The sequence below is a fragment of the Lepidochelys olivacea genome (genome assembly GCF_965140295.1).
Source record: "Lepidochelys olivacea isolate rLepOli2 genome assembly, chromosome: 10".
Classification (NCBI taxonomy): domain Eukaryota; kingdom Metazoa; phylum Chordata; order Testudines; family Cheloniidae; genus Lepidochelys; species Lepidochelys olivacea.
In genome coordinates, this window is record NC_140420.1 from 10,628,368 (window position 1) to 10,648,309 (window position 19,942).

Below are 19,942 nucleotides of genomic sequence, written 5' to 3' on the forward strand. Positions count from 1 at the left end.
TTCTTTTTTAAAAAACCCAAGGATATCCTAGCAATGCATAGAAGTAAAACATATACAAAGTAAAACACACGAGAGACATTATTTAACATGGAATTTTTCATACTCATTGACACTATCCAAACAGAGTTAGTAATCAAAATTAGCATATGTATTTTTAGGCTACAAAAAACAGCTTGATTACGGGTGGATGAAGGCTTTTAACTGTCATTGGTAGAATCTTTCCCTCATATAAAATTGATTTTGGAAGCATCTAAGCAGAAAATATAGAGAAAATGCCTGCAGAAACTCCATGGAAATGCTAAATGAACATTAAAAAAAACCCACAACCTCAATTAAAAAGTGCAATTCCTAAAAATACACGTGACATGAAAAATACTTCATTTGGATTCATTGGCTGAAAGTGATGGAGGCTGTACAATGAGGTGCAGAAACCAAATTCTGCTGCATTCATTGAATGCTGATCTACAACGCATACAAAACAGGGATAGTCATTATATTTTATAAACCTGAGTTCTATTTCTTGCCATCTCAGTCCCTGAGGGCCAAGCTCTCCCAGTCAAGGAAAGCAGAAGAAGAGGGAGTGCTGGTTGTCACCCATTTGATCTACCTCTCCTCCAACTGTCAGAGCTGACTGTAAATTCTTCCTCAACATCCATTATTGCTGACCTATGCCAGTCAGAGCAAAAAGCCATAATTGTACTTGACATTCTTGAATTAGCAAATGCACTCATTTATTTTCTTAATTCATTAAACTGCTGGATATTTACTGCTCTCTAAAAAGCACAACAAACTCCTTCGCCTGCACATATAAACCTACAAACTATTCCAATGCAGACCGTATCTTTAAATCAGAGCAGTGCAAACCATGCTCTGAATTTCAGATTTCTTGTGGGAGGAAGAAGGTGGGTTATTTATTTTTGAATTAAACATTAAACCACATTAAGGGTCCTGTGGTGTATTCCATCCTAATCCCAGATCAACCTGTGCACCTTGGTTCGGAAAACACATTTGCGATTAAGCTGGCAAAGGAACCTGCTGAAGGGAGGAGAGTGAAATGGCTGGTTGCGTAGCTGCTCACCAATGTCACAGCCCTCCTTCATCTATCACAAGACCCTGTGGGGAATGGGGCCAAGATGTGCTGCAGCCACAGACTCTTCCAGAAGAAGACACTAGCACAGGGCATTGCATAGGAGCAATGGCTATGGGTGGGGGGGAGTGGTAAGGGGGGCGGGGTTGCAACAATCTCCACCCAAATAAGTGTTTTATTAAGCACTTCATAAACAATTATTTGAATGTATTAAGGATGTTGTCAGTATTTATACTGATTGGTTAATCCTGTTTTCTTGTAAATGTAGAGAGTTGCATTTAAGTTCATCTGGGGATATAAGAAGCTATTCAATTGGGGAAGAGTTTGCAGGATAGCATTTTTCTTTGGGGGGGGGTAAGTAGTGAACGATTTTACAGAGGAAAATGGACATATCCTTTTTCACTCTCAGTTCTGTGGTGAAACTTGTCCAGGGACCTAAAATGGCTTTCTGACAGATAAAACGGAGAGTGTCAAGCTTGTCTAGAAACCCAGGAGATTTGTCTGGGGTAGTGATATGTGAGTTAACGTTCTTTTTAAGCATAAACTGAATTTAAACATGTTTGTTCTTAGGATTTGGTTTGAGTTGATTATTCTGTCAGATTCACACCAAATGATAATGCTAATATGCAGGACAATCAGTTAGCAGCGTGAAGGAAATGGGAGGTACGCTCTGTTCACAGAGAGCCCTAACACCATGAACTGTAACTTTCATGCAATACACCTAGCACCACTAATGTAATTTCCTTTAATCTTAAGGGTCTACCTTGTCTAGCAACAGATGGTGTGCACAGAGTTAAGCCCCCTGAGGCAGATACAGAGTGTGTGTAAGAAACACACCTGACGAGAAATGAACATTTAAAATTAAAAAGAAATTGGAGTGGGGAAGTGTATTGCTCTCTCTGAAATGCCCCAAAGTGGAGATTAACAAATATTAATTCCCCACTTTATAAAACACTTACACTTTGTGCATAAGAGATGGTGGCAAAGGAAGAGAAAAGCGTGCAAGGAAATGATAAATGAATCCCCATCAACATCATGAATATTCATTCCCCCAAAGAGAATGCTGCTTTTTTTCTTCTCTAAGAAATTGTTTTCCCTTGTTGCTTAAACATACTGAAAGTCACGTGCTTGCATGATAATTTAAACTGTGTTTTAGATTGAGAGGAACTTCCACCTAGGACTGTTCTGCCTCGAACAAACCAAGGAAGTGAACGAGACTTGGGACAATGATGTATGGGGCATGGAACATTCCTAGGACAGCTGTCATTAGTTTAATTCAAGAAATGATTTTTTTTTCTCACTCTCCCAAGTTACAAATAGGAAAATATGAAGTTCTCACATAAGAAATATCATGAGCTCAGACCATGCACCTCTCACGCTAAGGACTCAGGTGTGGTCATTTTTCTCCATAACTTCCACAAGAAGACTTGCTATGGTGATATAGTTTTGCATCTGCCTCATACCGTCATGTCTGAGGTTGAGACAGCCACTGAGGTCATGTGATGGGACTCTGACAAAGCAATTAGAATAGGGGTTATGCAAACAAGAATGAATGTGCAGTCATGGTGATAGGGCTAGAGAATAATGTCAGAGAGTTGCAGATGATACATGTTAGAAACAAATACTGTAATATTGAGTCAGCTCATAACTGCCAGAGGTTAAATTCTGGAGCAGGTAGCTCAGCTGATGGCCCAACAACTTCCTAGGAAGTCAAGGTAGGAAATCTAACAAATCACACTGCCTTGATGGCATCGTCATAAATGTTTCTAACATATTAAATGAAGAGCCTGTCTTCTGTTCAGAGCTTTCCCATTTGTTTCACCAAACTCCTAACACAGGAATGATTACTGTAGTGCATACAGAGAACAGACGCTCCGGTGAGTGTGCCTTCTTGAAAGCCTATATCATGGCTGTATTGAGAAATTACAAGTTTGGCCAGAGTCAAATCAGACAGATTTATTTCTGATTTCATTCCTGGAGCCAACACTGGATTTACCTCCATGGAGGTCAAATCCACAGATGCCTGAGGGAGAGTTTTTGTATCTTACTCTGTCTTCTTGGTCTAAAAAAGCACATACTTTTAAAAATTAACCATCATTATTGCTAGTTTACATTTGATGGTGAATAGTTAAAAATAGTTTTGTATTTGTTTTTTTTCCAATTTGGATTTGTCAGTAATTTTTATATCCTGGGTAACAGCCCAATAGAGAGCTCGAAAACAACTAAAACCTTCTCCTTAGAGAGGAGGAGGCTTTCTGCCTGACTTCCTTCCTGTTCCCATGAAACTGTGAAATACACAGTGTGGTGGAGCAGAGAAATCCCACACCAGCAGAGAAGGATAAAGGGAGCCTAAAGGCCCAGCTAGTCCCACCCTGCTACAGCTGCTATACATGCAGACAATGCCATCCCTGAAGGGGGAAGAAAAGGAAAGAGCCTGGCTCAATTCAGGGCTGACTGGCAAAGAAGCAGGATGCAGCTCTGCAGGCTTTACTACAAGCCTGGCAGGGGCAGGGGCCACTGCTGGATTGAGGCTTATAGGCTCCAGTGTGGTGGATATCCGTAGTATGGTGGCCACCTGCTGTACAAGCTGCTGCTGTAGTTGCCACGGATGCTGGTTGGCCATTTGTTGAAAGAGTTGCTGTTGTTGTGCCTTCTGCTTGGCTATTCATTTTAGCAAATGATCCAAATCCACTGTAGCAAGGTAGGGACACGTTTGTTTGAAGTGTGGGTCTTTGGGGGCTTTTTGTGTGTTTGGTTTTTAGGCTTGATCAACTCCCTTACGCAGGGTCTAGGTCAATGCACACCTTCTCCACCAATTCTCTAATGGCTTCCCTGGATTAACGCTTCCTGGTTGACTCTTCTGGCTTCCTGCCACAGCTGCAGGTAGCTCAGTGCCGGGGAGGAAGTCTCTATTCCCTATGTTCACTGGGTATTTCTATGACCTTCAGCCCTCTGTGATCTTTGTGGCCCCACAATGTCCTTCGAGTAAATAGAGTCCAATCACTATTGGGCATTCCCCAGTTTCCTCAACAGTCTTTTTCAGTCAGGGATGCAGCACTTCTCTCTCATTGGTTGTCGTGGCTGCAGAGACACGGAATTGCATCCCGTGTCTTCGTCAGTCAGCCCTGAGCTGAGTGTTTTCTCTGTCTCTTCCCACTCCAGGCCTGGCATTGGCTGCAGGAATAGCAACTGTAGCAGGGTGGGGCTAGCTGGGCCTATTGGCTCCCTTTAACCCATTCTCTGTTGGTGTGGGGTTTTCTGCTCCATCCCACAGAGAATGAAGGTAGAAAAGGCAAGGGACTGCCAAGATATTAGACGACTGTGGGATATGGAATCCATAGCAAATGGCTTTTTAATTAGGTGTCATTTTGATTTTTGTTACTGCACATTGCTAAGATCTACCATTATTTATCTGGTACCAAAATTCCCCGACAAGTGACTGACAATGAAAATACTTAGGAGTACTTTGAAGTCCATAGGATGATATCTGCTGTAAGTGGTTAGAGCTCCAGTTCCTTGATTTCCAGTTTTGGGGAAGAACAATGGAAGTGGAAAACTCTGGAAAAAGGACTAAAGCTAGCAAGATGAATGGCTGCCAAATATAAATTGTCTATTTTGTATTATGCGTATTTCCCCCCCCCCTAAATTTTAAACAAGTAATTTCCTTTGTAGTGGGGGGCGGGGGGGGAGAATAAAAAGCTTTTGGTCTTTGGGGAGATTTTATTTTCCCAACAGTGTAGGGTATTACCATGATTCCCAGTCACATTCATTCATTCATTCATTCAACAAAAAATATTCCTCAAATGAATAGTGGGGGAGGAGGGTATGGTGCAGCAGGTAATGTCAGGTATAGATATTGTTACATATTTTAAATGTATCAAGAACCCTTAGCATACTTTTGAGTTGGAATCAGCAAACCTTATTGTCTGGAGAGATCCAGCCTGATCTTCCTTGAGTTTATTGAGCTATGGGAAAATGGAAAGTTTCCTCTGTGTATATCTTCTTATTGGGCAGGACTATAAAGATAAGATGAATGAAGCTGGCATGCTCTATTACTCGCAATTACTTTCAGGATCAAACATTATGAGTTTTGGATGCAACAGAAACAGAAGTTCAATCTGCACATGTTTCTCTATTTGCAATTGAGAAAATTTTGCAAGCATAAAATAAATCAAAAATTAAAACCTCATATTGTAAGCGATATGCATCAGGGAAGACACTCTGTACTGTTTGCACCTGTCAAGGTTCCTTTCCCACTCTGAATGCTAGGGTACAGATGTGGGGACCTGCATGAAAAACCTCCTAAACTTATCTTTACCAGCTTAGGTCAAAACTTCCCCAAGGTACAGAATATTCCACCCGTTGTCCTTGGACTGGCCGCTACCACCACCAAATTAATACTGGTTACTGGGGAAGAGCTGTTTGGACGCGTCCTTCCCCCCAAAATACTTCCCAAAACCTTGCACCCCACTTCCTGGACAAGGTTTGGTAAAAAGCCTCACCAATTTGCCTAGGTGACTACAGACCCAGACCCTTGGATCTTAAGAACAATGAACAATCCTCCCAACACTTGCACCCCCCCTTTCCTGGGAAATGTTGGATAAAAAGCCTCACCAATTTGCATAGATGACCACAGACCCAAACCCTTGGATCTGAGAACAATGAAAAAGCATTCAGTTTTCTTACAAGAAGACTTTTAATAAAAAATAGAAGTAAATAGAAGTAAAGAAATCCCCTCTGTAAAATCAGGATGGTAGATACCTTACAGGGTAATTAGATTTAAAACATAGAGAATCCCTCTAGGCAAAAACTTAAGTTACAAAAAAGATACACAGACAGAAATAGTCATTCTATTCAGCACAATTCTTTTCTCAGCCATTTAAAGAAATCATAATCTAACACGTACCTAGCTAGATTACTTACTAAAAGTTCTAAGACTCCATTCCTGGTCTATCCCTGGCAGAAACAGCATATAGACAGACACACAGACCCTTTGTTTCTCTCCTTCCTCCCAGCTTTTGAAAGTATCCTGTCTCCTCATTGGTCATTTTGGTCAGGTGCCAGTGAGGTTACCTTTAGCTTCTTAACCCTTTACAGGTGAGAGGATTTTTTTTCTCTGGCCAGGAGGGATTTTAAAGGGGTTTACCCTTCCCTTTATATTCATGACAGCACCCATTAATGGTATCTATTATTTGTGTCATAGTAGGGGACCCATTATGTTAGGCATCACATATACACACATAGCTCCTGTTTAAAAGAGCTTATATTCTAAATAGACAAGACAGACAAAGGGTTGAAGAAGGAAGCTTTGTTGTTCCTTGTGACGATTCAGGGAATCTGCCTATGTGCAGCTTATGAATTCTGGTTGATACTGGGGATTTTCTGTATATCTGTACCAGACTGCAAAATCCACTCTGAATGTAGAACTTGGTTGTCTTGTCTGCTATCTTTTGTCTCCATATTGAGCTAAAATGCAAAAGTTGCAAAAGGAGAAATTCATGCACCTGGCACAAGGCTAATAACAGAAGGACATTTAACTTTGACAATCATCCATTCAAATGGCACACCGTTGGACAAATTGTTGGCTGCTACCCTAACCCATGGCACACCAGTTTTCTGGTCTGAATTCCAGGAGAGAGGTTACTAAGCAACAGATCACCTGATGATGTGATAAGGCTGAGCAGAGGGTCATCTGACAAAGGGGATGGGAGGTTATAAAAGGCAGGATCTCTCACTAGCCATTTTGGAAGTGAGGAGAAGGAAACAGTCTGACAGGAGAGAGACACACTTCATGATTAGGAGGAGAAGTAGTGCAGACAGTGGGGTGGATCTTAGATGATTTTGCTCTATGCTCAGAGAATGCTAAATACTAGTGAGAGATCTGAAGCAGGGAAGCATGTGTTTATTGTTTTGTCTAGAACTATATATTTCTTCTGCTAGCTAAAGCAAAGAGTAATTGTGTTTAGAAACCTTTGCAAAGTCTGTACGGGTTATGTGCTGAACCCATCATGTGTCCTTGAAGAGGTGAACTGTAACTCCAGAGTGCCCACAGGGTGGAATTTTGGGAGAGGGTGTGCTTATACTATTAGGGAATATGGGAGATTAGACTTGGTCCTGGTACATATAGCAGCTGGGCCTCATGGTCCCATTTCCATAAGGGGAATGGACAGAGCTTCTGTGCCTAGGAAATGTGCCAAGGACATCAAGGAAAGAAATAAGGCTGCAGCCTACTCAGATCAAGGGAAGGCTAAAGCACAGGGAGTCTATTGAGCTGGAGGCCAAACACAACAGCCTGGAGTGTTCAGCACAGGGAGGTCTACTAGGGTTATGTAACATTCCCATTTTACAGATGGGAAAACTGAGTCAAAGAAATATTAAATGGCCTACGGTCACACAAAGTCTGTGGCAAATACGGGCTTTGAACTGATTGACTTTCAATGCATTTGTGTCCTTTACACCTTAGTGTAGGGCCCCATGGGGTCTAGAACCTAGGCTTGTAGAGCTACCAGACAGCTGGCAACTCCAGGCTACCATCCACAACAGCTGTAGTCACCTTATGCTCCACTTTCCTTGACCCACAGTTGACACAGACGATGGGAAGTTCCACCTTAATGACTTGACCTACAGCAGCCCCCGGCTCCTGATTCTCTCCCTGCACTATATAGAAAGTTCCAGGAAGTGTCCAGGCAACAGCACAGATCTTCTGTAACCATGATGACCGTTCCTGCTCCTTGGTCTTGAATTCCTGGCTTGGCCTCGGCTTGATTTGGACTTCACCTCCTGTCTTGGATCCTGAAACCTGACTCTGACTCTTGATATCTACCCCAGTCTATCCCCGACTATGAACTCCTCAGCTACTCCTGAGGCTCAGGTTTGCCCCTGTTCTGTCCCTTGGCCCTGGTAGCCTGTGTTGGGATCCTGACGCTTAGAAAATATCCCTCTAATTGCATAGAGGTAGAGGAAAGATACACAGGTATCCAGGGTGGAGGAAGGAGGCAACTCTAACAGATTGCAAAGTTAACTAAGATATAATACTCAAGGCTATCACTGATTGAGAGCCTCTTTTTGAGCATTTGGCCAAAGCCTTTGATGTGAATGCTCACAGATAAGAATGTACATCCAGTGTTTGTTAATATTCTCCACAAGAGTTATTTGTGAGACTAGGGAATTGCCTAGATCTATCATGCATACAGCAGCTGTTTTTTAATTTAAAATTTTACTTCAAGAATTTCCTTCCAAGTATTTTCTTCTCAATTTCACTTCTATTGTATTATATATGTCTCTGTTTTTTGTGGATTTGTGCTACTGAGCCAAATAATAATGCAAGTTGTCAAAAAACACAGTATTCCTTTGTGTTCTTGCAGTACTTTATCTCACTGAGATAAAAATATTACAATTCAAAAGTATAACTGAATGACTTGCCAGTTACTGGAGTTCTCTAAACAGACTGGGTCTGATCCATTCCCTAGATTCTTGTGGTAGAAGCCTGGGTATAGACTATCAGTAGCAGAATATCCCCAAGGAGTGAGGACAGAGTGACAACGGACTCCACTCTGCATGGGGACCCAAAACTAGCCAGCAGAGTAGAAAGTGGGCAGGATTGCAGAGAGGGACAGGCCCAGGACACTTGAGAGATATGCCCCTTTCAGGTAACTTCCACTGGCCGGAGTTCTATGGGGTGTAACACTGTTCCTTATTGATAAAACCCCCAGAGGCGAGCAGTGACATCACCACCACCTACCATCCTCTGGGGGTGAATGCATCTGTTAGTGCAGCTGCTCCAGAACACAACATAAAAGGCTGCCTTTTGCTGAACAGACTTGAGAACTATTCAGATTACTTAAGACACAGGAGTGTGACACACGTCAACACAGATTTGTAGCTCGGCTTCAAAGCCTTGGTTATAAAGATGTGGCAGCTTTCCTCCTTCTCGCCTGTCCACCTTTCAAAAAACTACCACACACATTGCCAAAGCCCACAAAGGCTCCAAAGAAGTCTGGATAAATGGAAAGTGAAGATGGTTGAGAGGAGATAATATATTTGGAATGGTCCTCAAAAATTCCCACTGTTGGAGACTACCCAGCAGTAGATATGCACTCCAGGAGGAGAGTGGAAGAATGCTTATTTAGCAAGAGAAAGTATGACAGCTCTCTCAAAATGGGCATCTGATCTAGCCTTGGTGCTGTGAGTAATGCTGTATAAAACTGAGCACCGTGTAGCAAATCTCAGATGGGAACACATTACACTGCCAGGCGGTAAGAGGAACCATAAGAATCTTCTCTAAGAGACGATCAGGAGTGACCAGCAGAAACAGATGCTATTTTAGTTACACTAAAGTGCAGTTTAACTCAGAAAAATGACTATATAAAAACATTACCTTCATACCCAACAGATATGCTCCATACATACATCAGTGTCATAGCTTATGACTTGAGTGATACCAATAAAATTCTATTGCATTTTACTCCCTGTTAGACAGAATCAACACAGCTAAGGGTGAATGAAGGACATTCTATTCTGGCTCACACATCATCATCAGAATTGTTAATTAAATACCAATGTCAGGGCCAAATTCTGCCCTTAATGAAGTGTGACAGGGTCGGGCCAGATGGCTATAGGAGAGTAATAGAAGACAGATATATTAGCCCCAGGCTAAGTAGGTCCCTTTTCCCTGGTTAAGGTAACAGGGCAGGTTCCAGAACAATCAGGAACCTTCTGGAGACAATTAAGACAGGCTGATTAGAACACCTGCAGCCAATCAAGAAGCTGCTAGAATCACTTAAGGCAGGCTAATCAGGGCACCTGGGTTTTAAAAAGGAGCTCACTTCAGTTTGTGGTGTGCGTGTGAAGAGCTGGGAGCAAGAGGCACTAGGAGCTGAGAGTGAGAACATGGACTGTTGGAGGACTGAGGTGTACAAGCATTATCAGACACCAGGAGGAAGGTCCTATGGTGAGGATAAAGAAGGTGTTGGGAGGAGGCCATGGGGAAGTAGCCCAGGGAGTTGTAGCTGTCGCACAGCTGTTCCAGGAGGCACTGTAGACACCTGCATTCCACTGAGCCCTGGGCTGGAACCCGGAGTAGAGAGTGGGCCCGGGTTCCCCCCAAATCCTCCCAACTCCTGGTCAGACACAGGAGGAGTCGACCTGGTCTGTGAATTCAGAAATACGGCCAAGCTGAGGGCTGCCGTGAAGCTCCAAATCGAGCAAATCCACCAATAAGCGCAAGACCCACCAAGGTAGAGCAGGAACTTTGTCACAGAAGATAATGAGCTAAATTCTGCTTTCTGTACTACACTGACGACACAAAACTGAGGTTCTCTTAAGGCAGTGTCATTAGCAAGAACTGGCTTAACTTTTTCTTTTAAAAAGTAATAGAAATAAACAGTACAAAATGCTCAAGAGAATTAAAAACCAAATATAATGTGCCATCAAAAGCCAGACAGCCGGAATACTTACATCACTTCTAGTCGAGCCTTTCTCGAATCATTTCCTCCGAAAGAAATAACCTCACAGGTGTAGTCTCCGATGTCACCTGACCAGGTCTGGCTAATAAGGAGGGTACCACCTTTCTCTACTGTAACTCTGGAACTGCTAGATGGGTTTATTACCATGCTGTCCTTCTTCCAAACATACCTGGATGTTACAATGTTTCAAAATGTTAACAAGTACAACTAAGAAAGCTCAGAAAGATTTGTACAACAAGGAGATATCAGCTGTTAAAAATCTACAGTAAAAATGGAGCTAAACTGATAGACCACTACTAATATTTTCAGGACCTTTAAACTTTTCCGACCTCGATCTTAGACCAGTGACCAGAAAGAAAATGTGATATACACAAACAATGTATAAATGATGGAATAGCTATAGGGAATGAGTATATTACCCATGAGTAGCAAAATTATGAGTGAATTTTGTAGGCCATCTTTAACAGGTGCTGGTAAAGCCTTTATGAAGTACTGTACTGCAAGTAACTTAATACACATTCTTAGGTAAAAGCAGTGTGATTGAATCTTCATCTGACTCATTTCATTATCTCTGTGATATCTAACACTATCCCATTCCATAAAAAAATACCATTTCAGGTATGACAGGTTTCAGAGTAGCAACAGTGTTAGTCTGTATCCGCAAAAAGAAAAGGAGTACTTGTGGCACCTTAGAGACTAACTAAGGAATTTATTTGAGCACAAACTTTCGTGAGCTACAACTCACTTCATCAGATGCATCCTCCGATGAAGTGAGCTGTAGCTCATGAAAGCTTATGCTCAAATAAATTTGTTAGTCTCTAAGGTGCCACAAGTACTCCTTTTCTCATTTCAGGTATGGACACCCAAACATAAGCTTAAAATAGCCTTCCAGTAGGTGTCTGTACAAGTAAAACTCAGTCACAAAAATATTTGCAAAAATTGAATACAAAAGCGGTGCAAGGAAGTTGTGGCCCAAGTTAATTCATTTTTTCAATTTAAGCAAATACTGCAAAAATTTTCCACAAGTATTTACCCAACTCTGATTTTTATACTGTATGTGTTTATGGGCCAGATCCTTGGGTGTGGCCAAAATGCACAAAGTGAAAGTCAGGAGGTGGTATATGTGCAAAGATTGTTTAAAGCTCTCCTTTGCACTCTCCTGATCCAGCTGATATTTGGTACAGACCATTCACCCTATTGTTCTAACCAAAAGGGGCCAAAAATGCAGCCCAGTATCAGTGTAAAATAGAACCACCTTTACTTCCCTATTTCTCTAGCCACACCCCCCATACTTTTTTATGACAGCAGAAGGGAAGGAATGTGGCTTAAGAGCCCCTCTGTTTGGTGTAGGATCACACTTACACTGAACTGATCCTCCCTGAGCTAGTTACACCAGGTATATTGCCAGACTACACCAGAAACACAATACAAAGTGGCTGCCATGCCAGAGGATCTAGCCTTGTGTGTGTAGATTTAGATACATATATACAGCTACAAAACATGTGTATACACAGCCCATAGCCATACAATCAAGTATGGTCTAAAAGTGTTTACATAAATTTATAGGTTCTCTGCACTGTCGTTTTCTAACATTTTGAAAACAATCCTCAGAGCCACAAATAATTTTTTTCGTTCATGTGTGGTGCCTTTAAACTGTGCATATTTCAATGCTGTCATTTTGTTAAAAGCAGTGAGCTTCCTCTAAATCCTGTGTGCAGCTCTACTAGTTTAGAGGCAAGTTCTGCTCTCCATTATACCGGGTTAAATTAAATGAGAATTTAGCCTTTAGTTATTAAAGTGTTTCAGCGAGTGGGGACAACCCCTCTCCTAGAGTTTCAGCACCCCCAATGTAAACACTTCTGAAGTCCTATTTGATCCCTTTGGGCTTTACTCTCATTAAATAGCAGCTTCTGACAAGTTGGTTTTATTGATAGTGTATTAACCTTGACAGTAAAATCATGGAAGGCTGTATTGAAGTCATGAAGTGGAACATAGCTCATTGTAAATAATACATAAGACTGAAGTAGAAAATGGAATTTATATGATTAATGATGCAGTCTACAACCTTATGATGCAGTAATCAAGGGTTTGATGCTGAAATCTGGGATCCTGAAACTTCTCACCTAATGACACTCAGATAGTTTGTAAAATTAAGTTCAGATAAGCCACACAAACAATAATGGACACCACCAACCTGATTGAAATTCTAGGGTCATGAGTTGCATCACATTGTAGAGTGGCTGTGGTTCCCTTAATAACAGTGCTGTCTTCAGGAGGGCGAACAATAAAAGTGCGATCTGAAAAGAACAGAAGCCACTGTTCAGGTAAAATTGCAGACTTTTATCTTGTCTTTCTCAAAAGGCAATGAATGAGTTATTTGTCACTCAGGGCAAGAAGCTCTCTTTCACTCTGGCAATGTGAGTTTGAGAGCATGAAGCTTTCTGTATGGCATATGGAAAGTTGCTCAGTAGTTAAATCTAACAGGCAGGACACTCTTACGACTACTTTATGTGGATCTCTCTGTCTCCCCCACCCCCAAATCTAATTTAACTATGTAAAGGTGAGGTCCTAAGTATGTGATGAAGAGACTTCAGAGAAGCAGCAGAGGACACCAGCATGAGCAGTTTTTAGTTAATCTGCAGGCAGTGCTTTGAATATGAAAAGTGCTAGAAGAGTACTAAATGTTATTTGTTGTCTTTGCTGCAACCAGTTACTGGCAATCCCAAAGTCATAAAGTACCAAGAACATCTATGGTGCCATATAAGTCAACAATAATATATTGTTGTTCGGGAGCCCAGTCATGCTATTTGGAGTCAAAAGCCATGCAAGGAAAGAAGATACTCTAAAAATTATTCAGAAACAGGAAAATGTAAATGGCACCTTATCCCATCAAGCCTATGCAATGAGGGTAGAAGAGGAGCAGTATCAAGGAGCATGAATGTTCCTCATAAGCAGGGGCGGCTCTACCAATTTTGCCGCCTCAAGCAGTCACTGCTGAATTGCTGCCGCTGCAACAGCGGCGGAGCAGCCGCCAAATTGCCGCCGTGCCCGGAAGAGCGGCAGAGCTGCCGCCGAATTGCTGCCGCGGGATACGGACTGCCGCCCCATTCTGAATACCACCCCAAGCACCTGCTTGGAAAGCTGGTGCCTGGAGCTGGCCCTGCTCATAAGAAAGAGGTGCTTTCCCAAATATTGCAAAACTATCTTCATTCAAACATCTCTGGAGACACAGAACATAATAATTGCTTGTAACTATAGCAACTAGATCAAATGTGAAAGATTTCTATTATGCTCAGCAAAGAGGTGGTGGCAGCTCATATCATCAGTTGAAACAGGTAGACAGACAGAAAAGTGTGGAAGATGGATGGATAAAAGGAATGCAATCCCAAATTCCGGTAGAGATGATAACCCGTAACAAATGAGAAATCACAGGTGTACAAGAGATGACCACCTGAATCAGATCTGTACAAGTAGAGATATCATACTATTATAGACAACCTGGGTGAGGCAATATCTTATACTGGACCAACTTCTGTTGGTGAAGGAGAGAAGCTTTCGAGTTTACACAAAGAAGAAAACCTCTGTGTATGCTCAAAAGCTTGTCTCTCTCACCAACATACCTCATCCACCTTGTCTCTCAAATAGTCTAGGACCAAACACAGCTAAAACAACATTGCAATCATGATGCACTATGTCTAATATTACTAACACTGTTATTACTTGACTTTAGCAAAGCTTTTGATACGGACTCCCACAGTATTCTTGCCAGCAAGTTAAAGAAGTATGGACTATACGGTGGATAGAAAGCTAGCTAGATCATTGGGCTCAACGAATAGTGATCAATGGCTAGTTGGCATCTGGTATCAAGCGGAGTGCCCTAAGGGTCGGTCCTGGGGCCGGTTTTGTTCAATATTTTCATTAATGATCTGGAGGATGGCGTGGACTGCACCCTCAGCAAGTTTGCAGATGACACTAAACTATGAGAGTGGTAGATACGCTGGAGGGTAGGGATAGGATACAGAGGAACCTAGACAAATTAGAGGATTGGGCCAAAAGAAATCTGATGAGGTTCAACAAGGATAAGTGCAGAGTCCTGCGCTTAGAACGGAAGAATCCCATGTAGTGCTACAGACTACGGGGACCGAGTGGCTAGGTAGCAGTTCTTCAGAAAAGGACCTAGGGATTAAAGTGGATGAGAAGCTGGATTTGACTCAACAGTGTGCCCCTGTTGCCAAGAAGACTAATGGCATTTTGGGATGTATAAGTAGGGGCATTGCCAGCAGATCGAGGGATGTGATCATTCCCCTCTATTTGGCATTGGTGAGGCTTCCTCTGGAGTACTGTGTTCTGTTTTGGGACACACTCTAAGAAGGATGTGGAAAATGTGGAAAGAGTCCAGCGGAGAGCAACAAAAATTATTAGGGGCTGGAACACATTATGAGGAGAGGCTGAGGGAACTAGGATTATTTAGTCTGCAGAAGAGAAGAATGAGGGGTGATTTGATAACTGCTTTCAGCTACCTGAAAGGGGGTTCCAAAGAGGATGGATCTAGACTGTTCTCAGTGGTAGCAGATGACAGAACAAGAAGTAATGGTCTCAAGTTGCGGTGGGGGAGGTTTAGGTTGGATATTAGGAAAAACTTTTTCATAAGGAAGGTGGTGAAGCACTGGAATGCGTTACCTCGGGAGGTGGTGGAATCTCCATCCTTTGAGGTTTTTAAGGTCAGGCTTGACAAAACCCTGACTGGGATGATTTAGCTGGGGTTTGGTCTTGCTTTGAGCAGGGGGTTGGACTAGGTGACCTCCTAAGGTCCCTTCCAACCCTGATATTCTATGAGTGTATGAACACCATGTACTATGTCAGTATTATCTGTTGTACCTGTGTAAGATTGTTAGCTCTGTAATGGAGTTCTCATTGCTGTACATGTAGTGTGTAGTTATATTCAATCATAAAAGTTCAGCAAGAGAGAAAAAATGAACAGGAACCCTATCTATTACAGGTATTTGCTCCATCGAGAAATGAATTATAATGGAGACCTCCTGCTGTGCGCCATTAAATACATCTGAATACCAAGCAATACACATCCTAATACTTAAACCATATGCATAGTCAGTAATATCAATACGACATCCATATATGACAAGTGTGTCTTACATTACATTTACTGCCAGTATATTCCACAGATATGCTCAAGATCATAAGGTGGAATGTTTACATTCTTTTGGGAATGAATAGATGTAAAACGTGCACCATCCGCCCCAAGGATAATCAGTCCCCAAGCTGCACTTCGAAGAGAGGGAAAGAGAGGAGAGCAATATACTTTTTATAAAAAGGATTTTTATTCTTAACTCAGGATTTTTTTTTCCTGCTGTTAATGGCAACATGTTAACATTATTCCTATTAATTTATACAAGTTTTTCTATAAAATGGAACTGCATAATAGTTTGACAATTTCCTGAGTGCACACCAAAAACTGATTAATCCTTGATTAATGTTAGATTTAAAATAAAGCATTATCCTTACTCCAGACAGTCAGGATAGAGAAAGCATTCAGGGCTCCTTCAGAGTTGACTGCATAGCAGGTATAATTGCCAGCATCCTGGAGGAAGACGGGAGTAATCTGGAGCCCACCAGATTCAAGAAGAATGAACCTGGGAATCTGGACAGAGCCACTGGCTAAGATCTGGTTCCCTGAAACATAGGACGACGAAACAGCATGACTCGTTATTTGCAATGCATGAATTAAGCGATGAAATTCCAAAAGATTAAGTAACAAAACCACACAAGGTGCTTACACAATCGCGCATACACACCCACACACCCATACACCCTCTTCTTGCACAGAACAAACTAGAGAAAAGTGAGAAGTACATGCTGAATGGACTCTCCCAAAGTATTCGAAGGGAGAACAGAGCAGGAATTCACTATGGTTTCACAACAGAATAAGTGTTTACCTCTTTTCCATGTTATGGCAGGTTTTGGAGCCCCGGTAACCTCACAGCTTAATACTGCAGTCATCCCTTCTGTAACAGTAGTGTCCACTGGAGGTCGGGTAAATGTTGGTATAATATCTGGAATTAAAAAAGTAAAAAAATTAATGGGATCATCTATCAAAACAATCCCTTAACTACCATCCTGGAGTGGTTTGCTTCCACTTTTATAGAGCCGATCGTGGAGAAGGACATGACACTAATAAATAAAAACCCTTCAGCAGTGACTGTAACCTTTCATTATTCATCTCCTAGGAATGATCTAACACAGTTTATTACCTAAACGGAAAATAAAATCTATCAGTGCTTGTACAAGTACAAGCAAGAGATCTTAATGATAAAAGTGGAAAGGTGTAAAATTAGTGTTTTGGGGAATACAGAAATCTAGATAAACAAAACTATTTGCTTTCATCTTCATAATACAGAGTTCTTTAAGATGAAAAGTAACTTGAAAATGACATTAACTTTCAAAGTTAAATGTCAGCCAAAAATAGTTAGAATCTGATTCTCATTCAATACATTGTCTAAGTTTTTGCTTTCTTATTTTCCCCCAGGTGCACTTTATTACATTTTTTTACTGCCGCTTCCCACATAGATATCGAACTGTTGCAGATCTGTTTTCTAAAGCCCAAAGAATTCTGGTCAGTACTTGTATATTGTCCTTGAACTTAAAAAAAGCTCATTACATTGGCAACCATGGAATTTTCCCAACAAATAAGATGACAGAGTGATTCAGTAACTAAAACATTTAACTTGGTTTTTACTGTTGAAAAATATGTTTTACTTCGAACTTCTGACTTTATGTGTGTTTTTCCCCCCATGCAAAATATACCTAAAGTCTCATCCTACACAATCATAAAACAGTAGCATGAATTATATAAAGCATTAGAATAGGAAAACTCAACCATAGAACTAAAAGGAAGAGAGAGAGACCCCAATTCTCCTCCCCCCCATTTTTTTTTAAGCAATAAGGGCCTGATCCAAAACACATTGACGGCAATAGGAGTCTTTCCATAGACTTCAGTGTGCTTTGGATCAGGCACAATGAGTGCATTAGCTCTAGAACACTTACAAGGTTATGGAAGTGCAGGTGTTGCCTCTATAGATTTAATTCAATCAATCTGAATCAATCCACTGCACCCACAAAGCTGTCCAGAAGACTATACAAATGATTGTGGCCCTTCAATCAATTATCTGAAATGGGAACATTGCTCTCATTAATCATTACCATAGTTCCTTACTCACTGGTTACATCCAGATAGGTGTGAGTCTGTATTTCTCCAGCTTTATTACTGGCAAAACACTGAAAGATTCCGGAGTCATCAGGATGCAGTCCCTGGATCTGCAGCCCGCCATTCATTAGCACTTTGTAACGAGGATTTTGTAGCTCGTTGATAGGAACAGAGTCCTTATACCAGGCTAGAGTGGGAACGGGAATGCCTACATATCGAACAAAACCAATTCACTATTATTCTTTGCAGATCACTGAATATTCTGTACAATCAAAGTACGCAGCAATGCTATATTCAAATATCTGAGCTCAAAATTGAGCCCAGTGTAGCCTAACTTGCCCCACCCAAATAGATATATATATAGTACAAAAGCACCGTTTGATCAATGGTAAATACAGGTCATGTTATCAACGACAATGATATACTGTAGAAAGCGTGATGACAAAAACAGCAAATAATCAGAGTGTGGAGATAACCCTATGATGTTTTCTTCCTCATAATCATACTTCACACCACACTTAGGGAAAAATGTTTTAAAACAAAATCCTGTAAATGTAAACCATAGCTTGTGACATAGAAATTCCTATAGTGTAGTTTCATACTGAATAAAAATCTTATATGCCGCTACAGTCAAATTGTCAAAATTAAAAGAAAATGACAAATTACAAATTAGCAATGAAATGTTGAAGTGACTATAATAAGTATTTTAATTCTTAATTTAACCATCCTTTTAATGATACCTGGCAGTGTATCTTTAAGCGATAATGTACAAAAAGCATATTGTATTCAGTAAGACTGTTTTAAAATTTTTATTTTGATTCATTTTCTGCTTCACCCGTGGTTGAAACATTTATGCATTAATGCAAACCAAAGTGTAAACAGAAATCCTACCTTAAAAATAACACCTCCTACTGTGTATTACTCTTTTCTTGCATGCACATTTATATAGAAATACTGGCAAGGGTTTTCACTTATGCTATAGCCACTTCACACCAGTCTGCTGCACAAAAGTGGCTATAAATTCAGCAGTTCGGGCCAGTGGGGGATTTCCCCTTCCTTGTGGAGTTATCCAGGGGTGTAGGGTAGCCATAGAAACTCCTATGCCACTTCCAGCATGATGCCTGCATTGTCCTCCCACTCCAGCAGTCCCTGGCTCTTCCTGAACAGCCCCCAAGGGCCTAAAGTAAAGCGGCTGTAAAGTTGCTTTACTTTATGATGGAATTGGATGACCCCAAGATTGGGAGGGCATAAATGCTCAAACTACATTGGCCCACCCCTAGTCTCCACCACAAGCTGTGTTGAGCTTATGGGCACAATTGGAATTCAGCCCAGAATCTGAACCACTGACTGATTCTAAGGTAAGAGTCACTGTCTCCTGGTGTGGTCTTTGGATGGGTCTCTGCTTCTCCTGACTGACCCTCCTTAGTTTGTTCTCAGTCAGGTCAGTTCCTGGACCCTCACCACCAGTTAATTTTATCAATCCTTCAATTTTAGGCCTTGCAATTGCCTGGCTGTTTTCTTAGAGGCAGCATTGTCACCTCTTTGCTACCCCCCAGATCTTTCTGCCTCCTCTTCTAGCTCTTCACTCTCCTCTTTATAGCAGGCCTTGTTTTCTCTATTGGTTGCAGCTGTGGGGGCCTGCCTCCATGACTGGCAGCTCTGGTAGCTGCATGGGGGTATGATCAGGCTGTTTGCTTTAAACAGGAGAGACTCTCCTCCCTGCAACTCTCCCATCTATACTCAGTATGGGGTTTGTAGACCACAATGCAGTCCATGTCTGTCATCCATCTGTCTACCTTATACATCTCTAACGCACTCATCACAATAATATCTAGGCAACTGAATTAGTCAATGGGAACTGAAGTTGCCTGATTTTCAGAGGTGCTGAGCAATCTCTGTGTCTCACATTTGTAAAGTGGGGATAGTAGTTACCTACATCACCAGGCAGCTGTGAGGTTTAATTCCTTAATGAGTGAAATTCACTCTAGTGAAAGACTTTTGCCTCATTTAAGCCCTTAGGATGGGGCTCAAGTGATGCATAGAGCCTTGGGCAGACAGTGAATTTCACCCTAATGTTACCAGACTTTGAAATCCCTAGATGGGAGGCACTATAGAAGAGCACAATATTACCATTATTTTGAAAATCCCAAAGTTACTAATATGACATGT

The 19,942-nt window shown here is 41.5% G+C and overlaps 1 protein-coding gene across 1 annotated transcript in view; it reads right to left on the reverse strand.

Annotated features, from left to right (window-relative positions):
• The window catches only part of SDK1 (sidekick cell adhesion molecule 1), a 687,887-nt gene that overhangs the window by 223,158 nt on the left and 444,787 nt on the right, over positions 1-19,942 (reverse strand). Inside the window, exons 10-14 of the mRNA XM_084641923.1 lie at positions 17,787-17,981; positions 16,506-16,622; positions 16,075-16,242; positions 12,746-12,848; positions 10,544-10,720 (exon numbers count right to left, since the gene is read on the reverse strand). Of these exons, the coding sequence (XP_084498049.1) occupies positions 10,544-10,720; positions 12,746-12,848; positions 16,075-16,242; positions 16,506-16,622; positions 17,787-17,981 (760 nt within the window). The remainder of the gene's footprint in view (positions 1-10,543; positions 10,721-12,745; positions 12,849-16,074; positions 16,243-16,505; positions 16,623-17,786; positions 17,982-19,942) is intronic.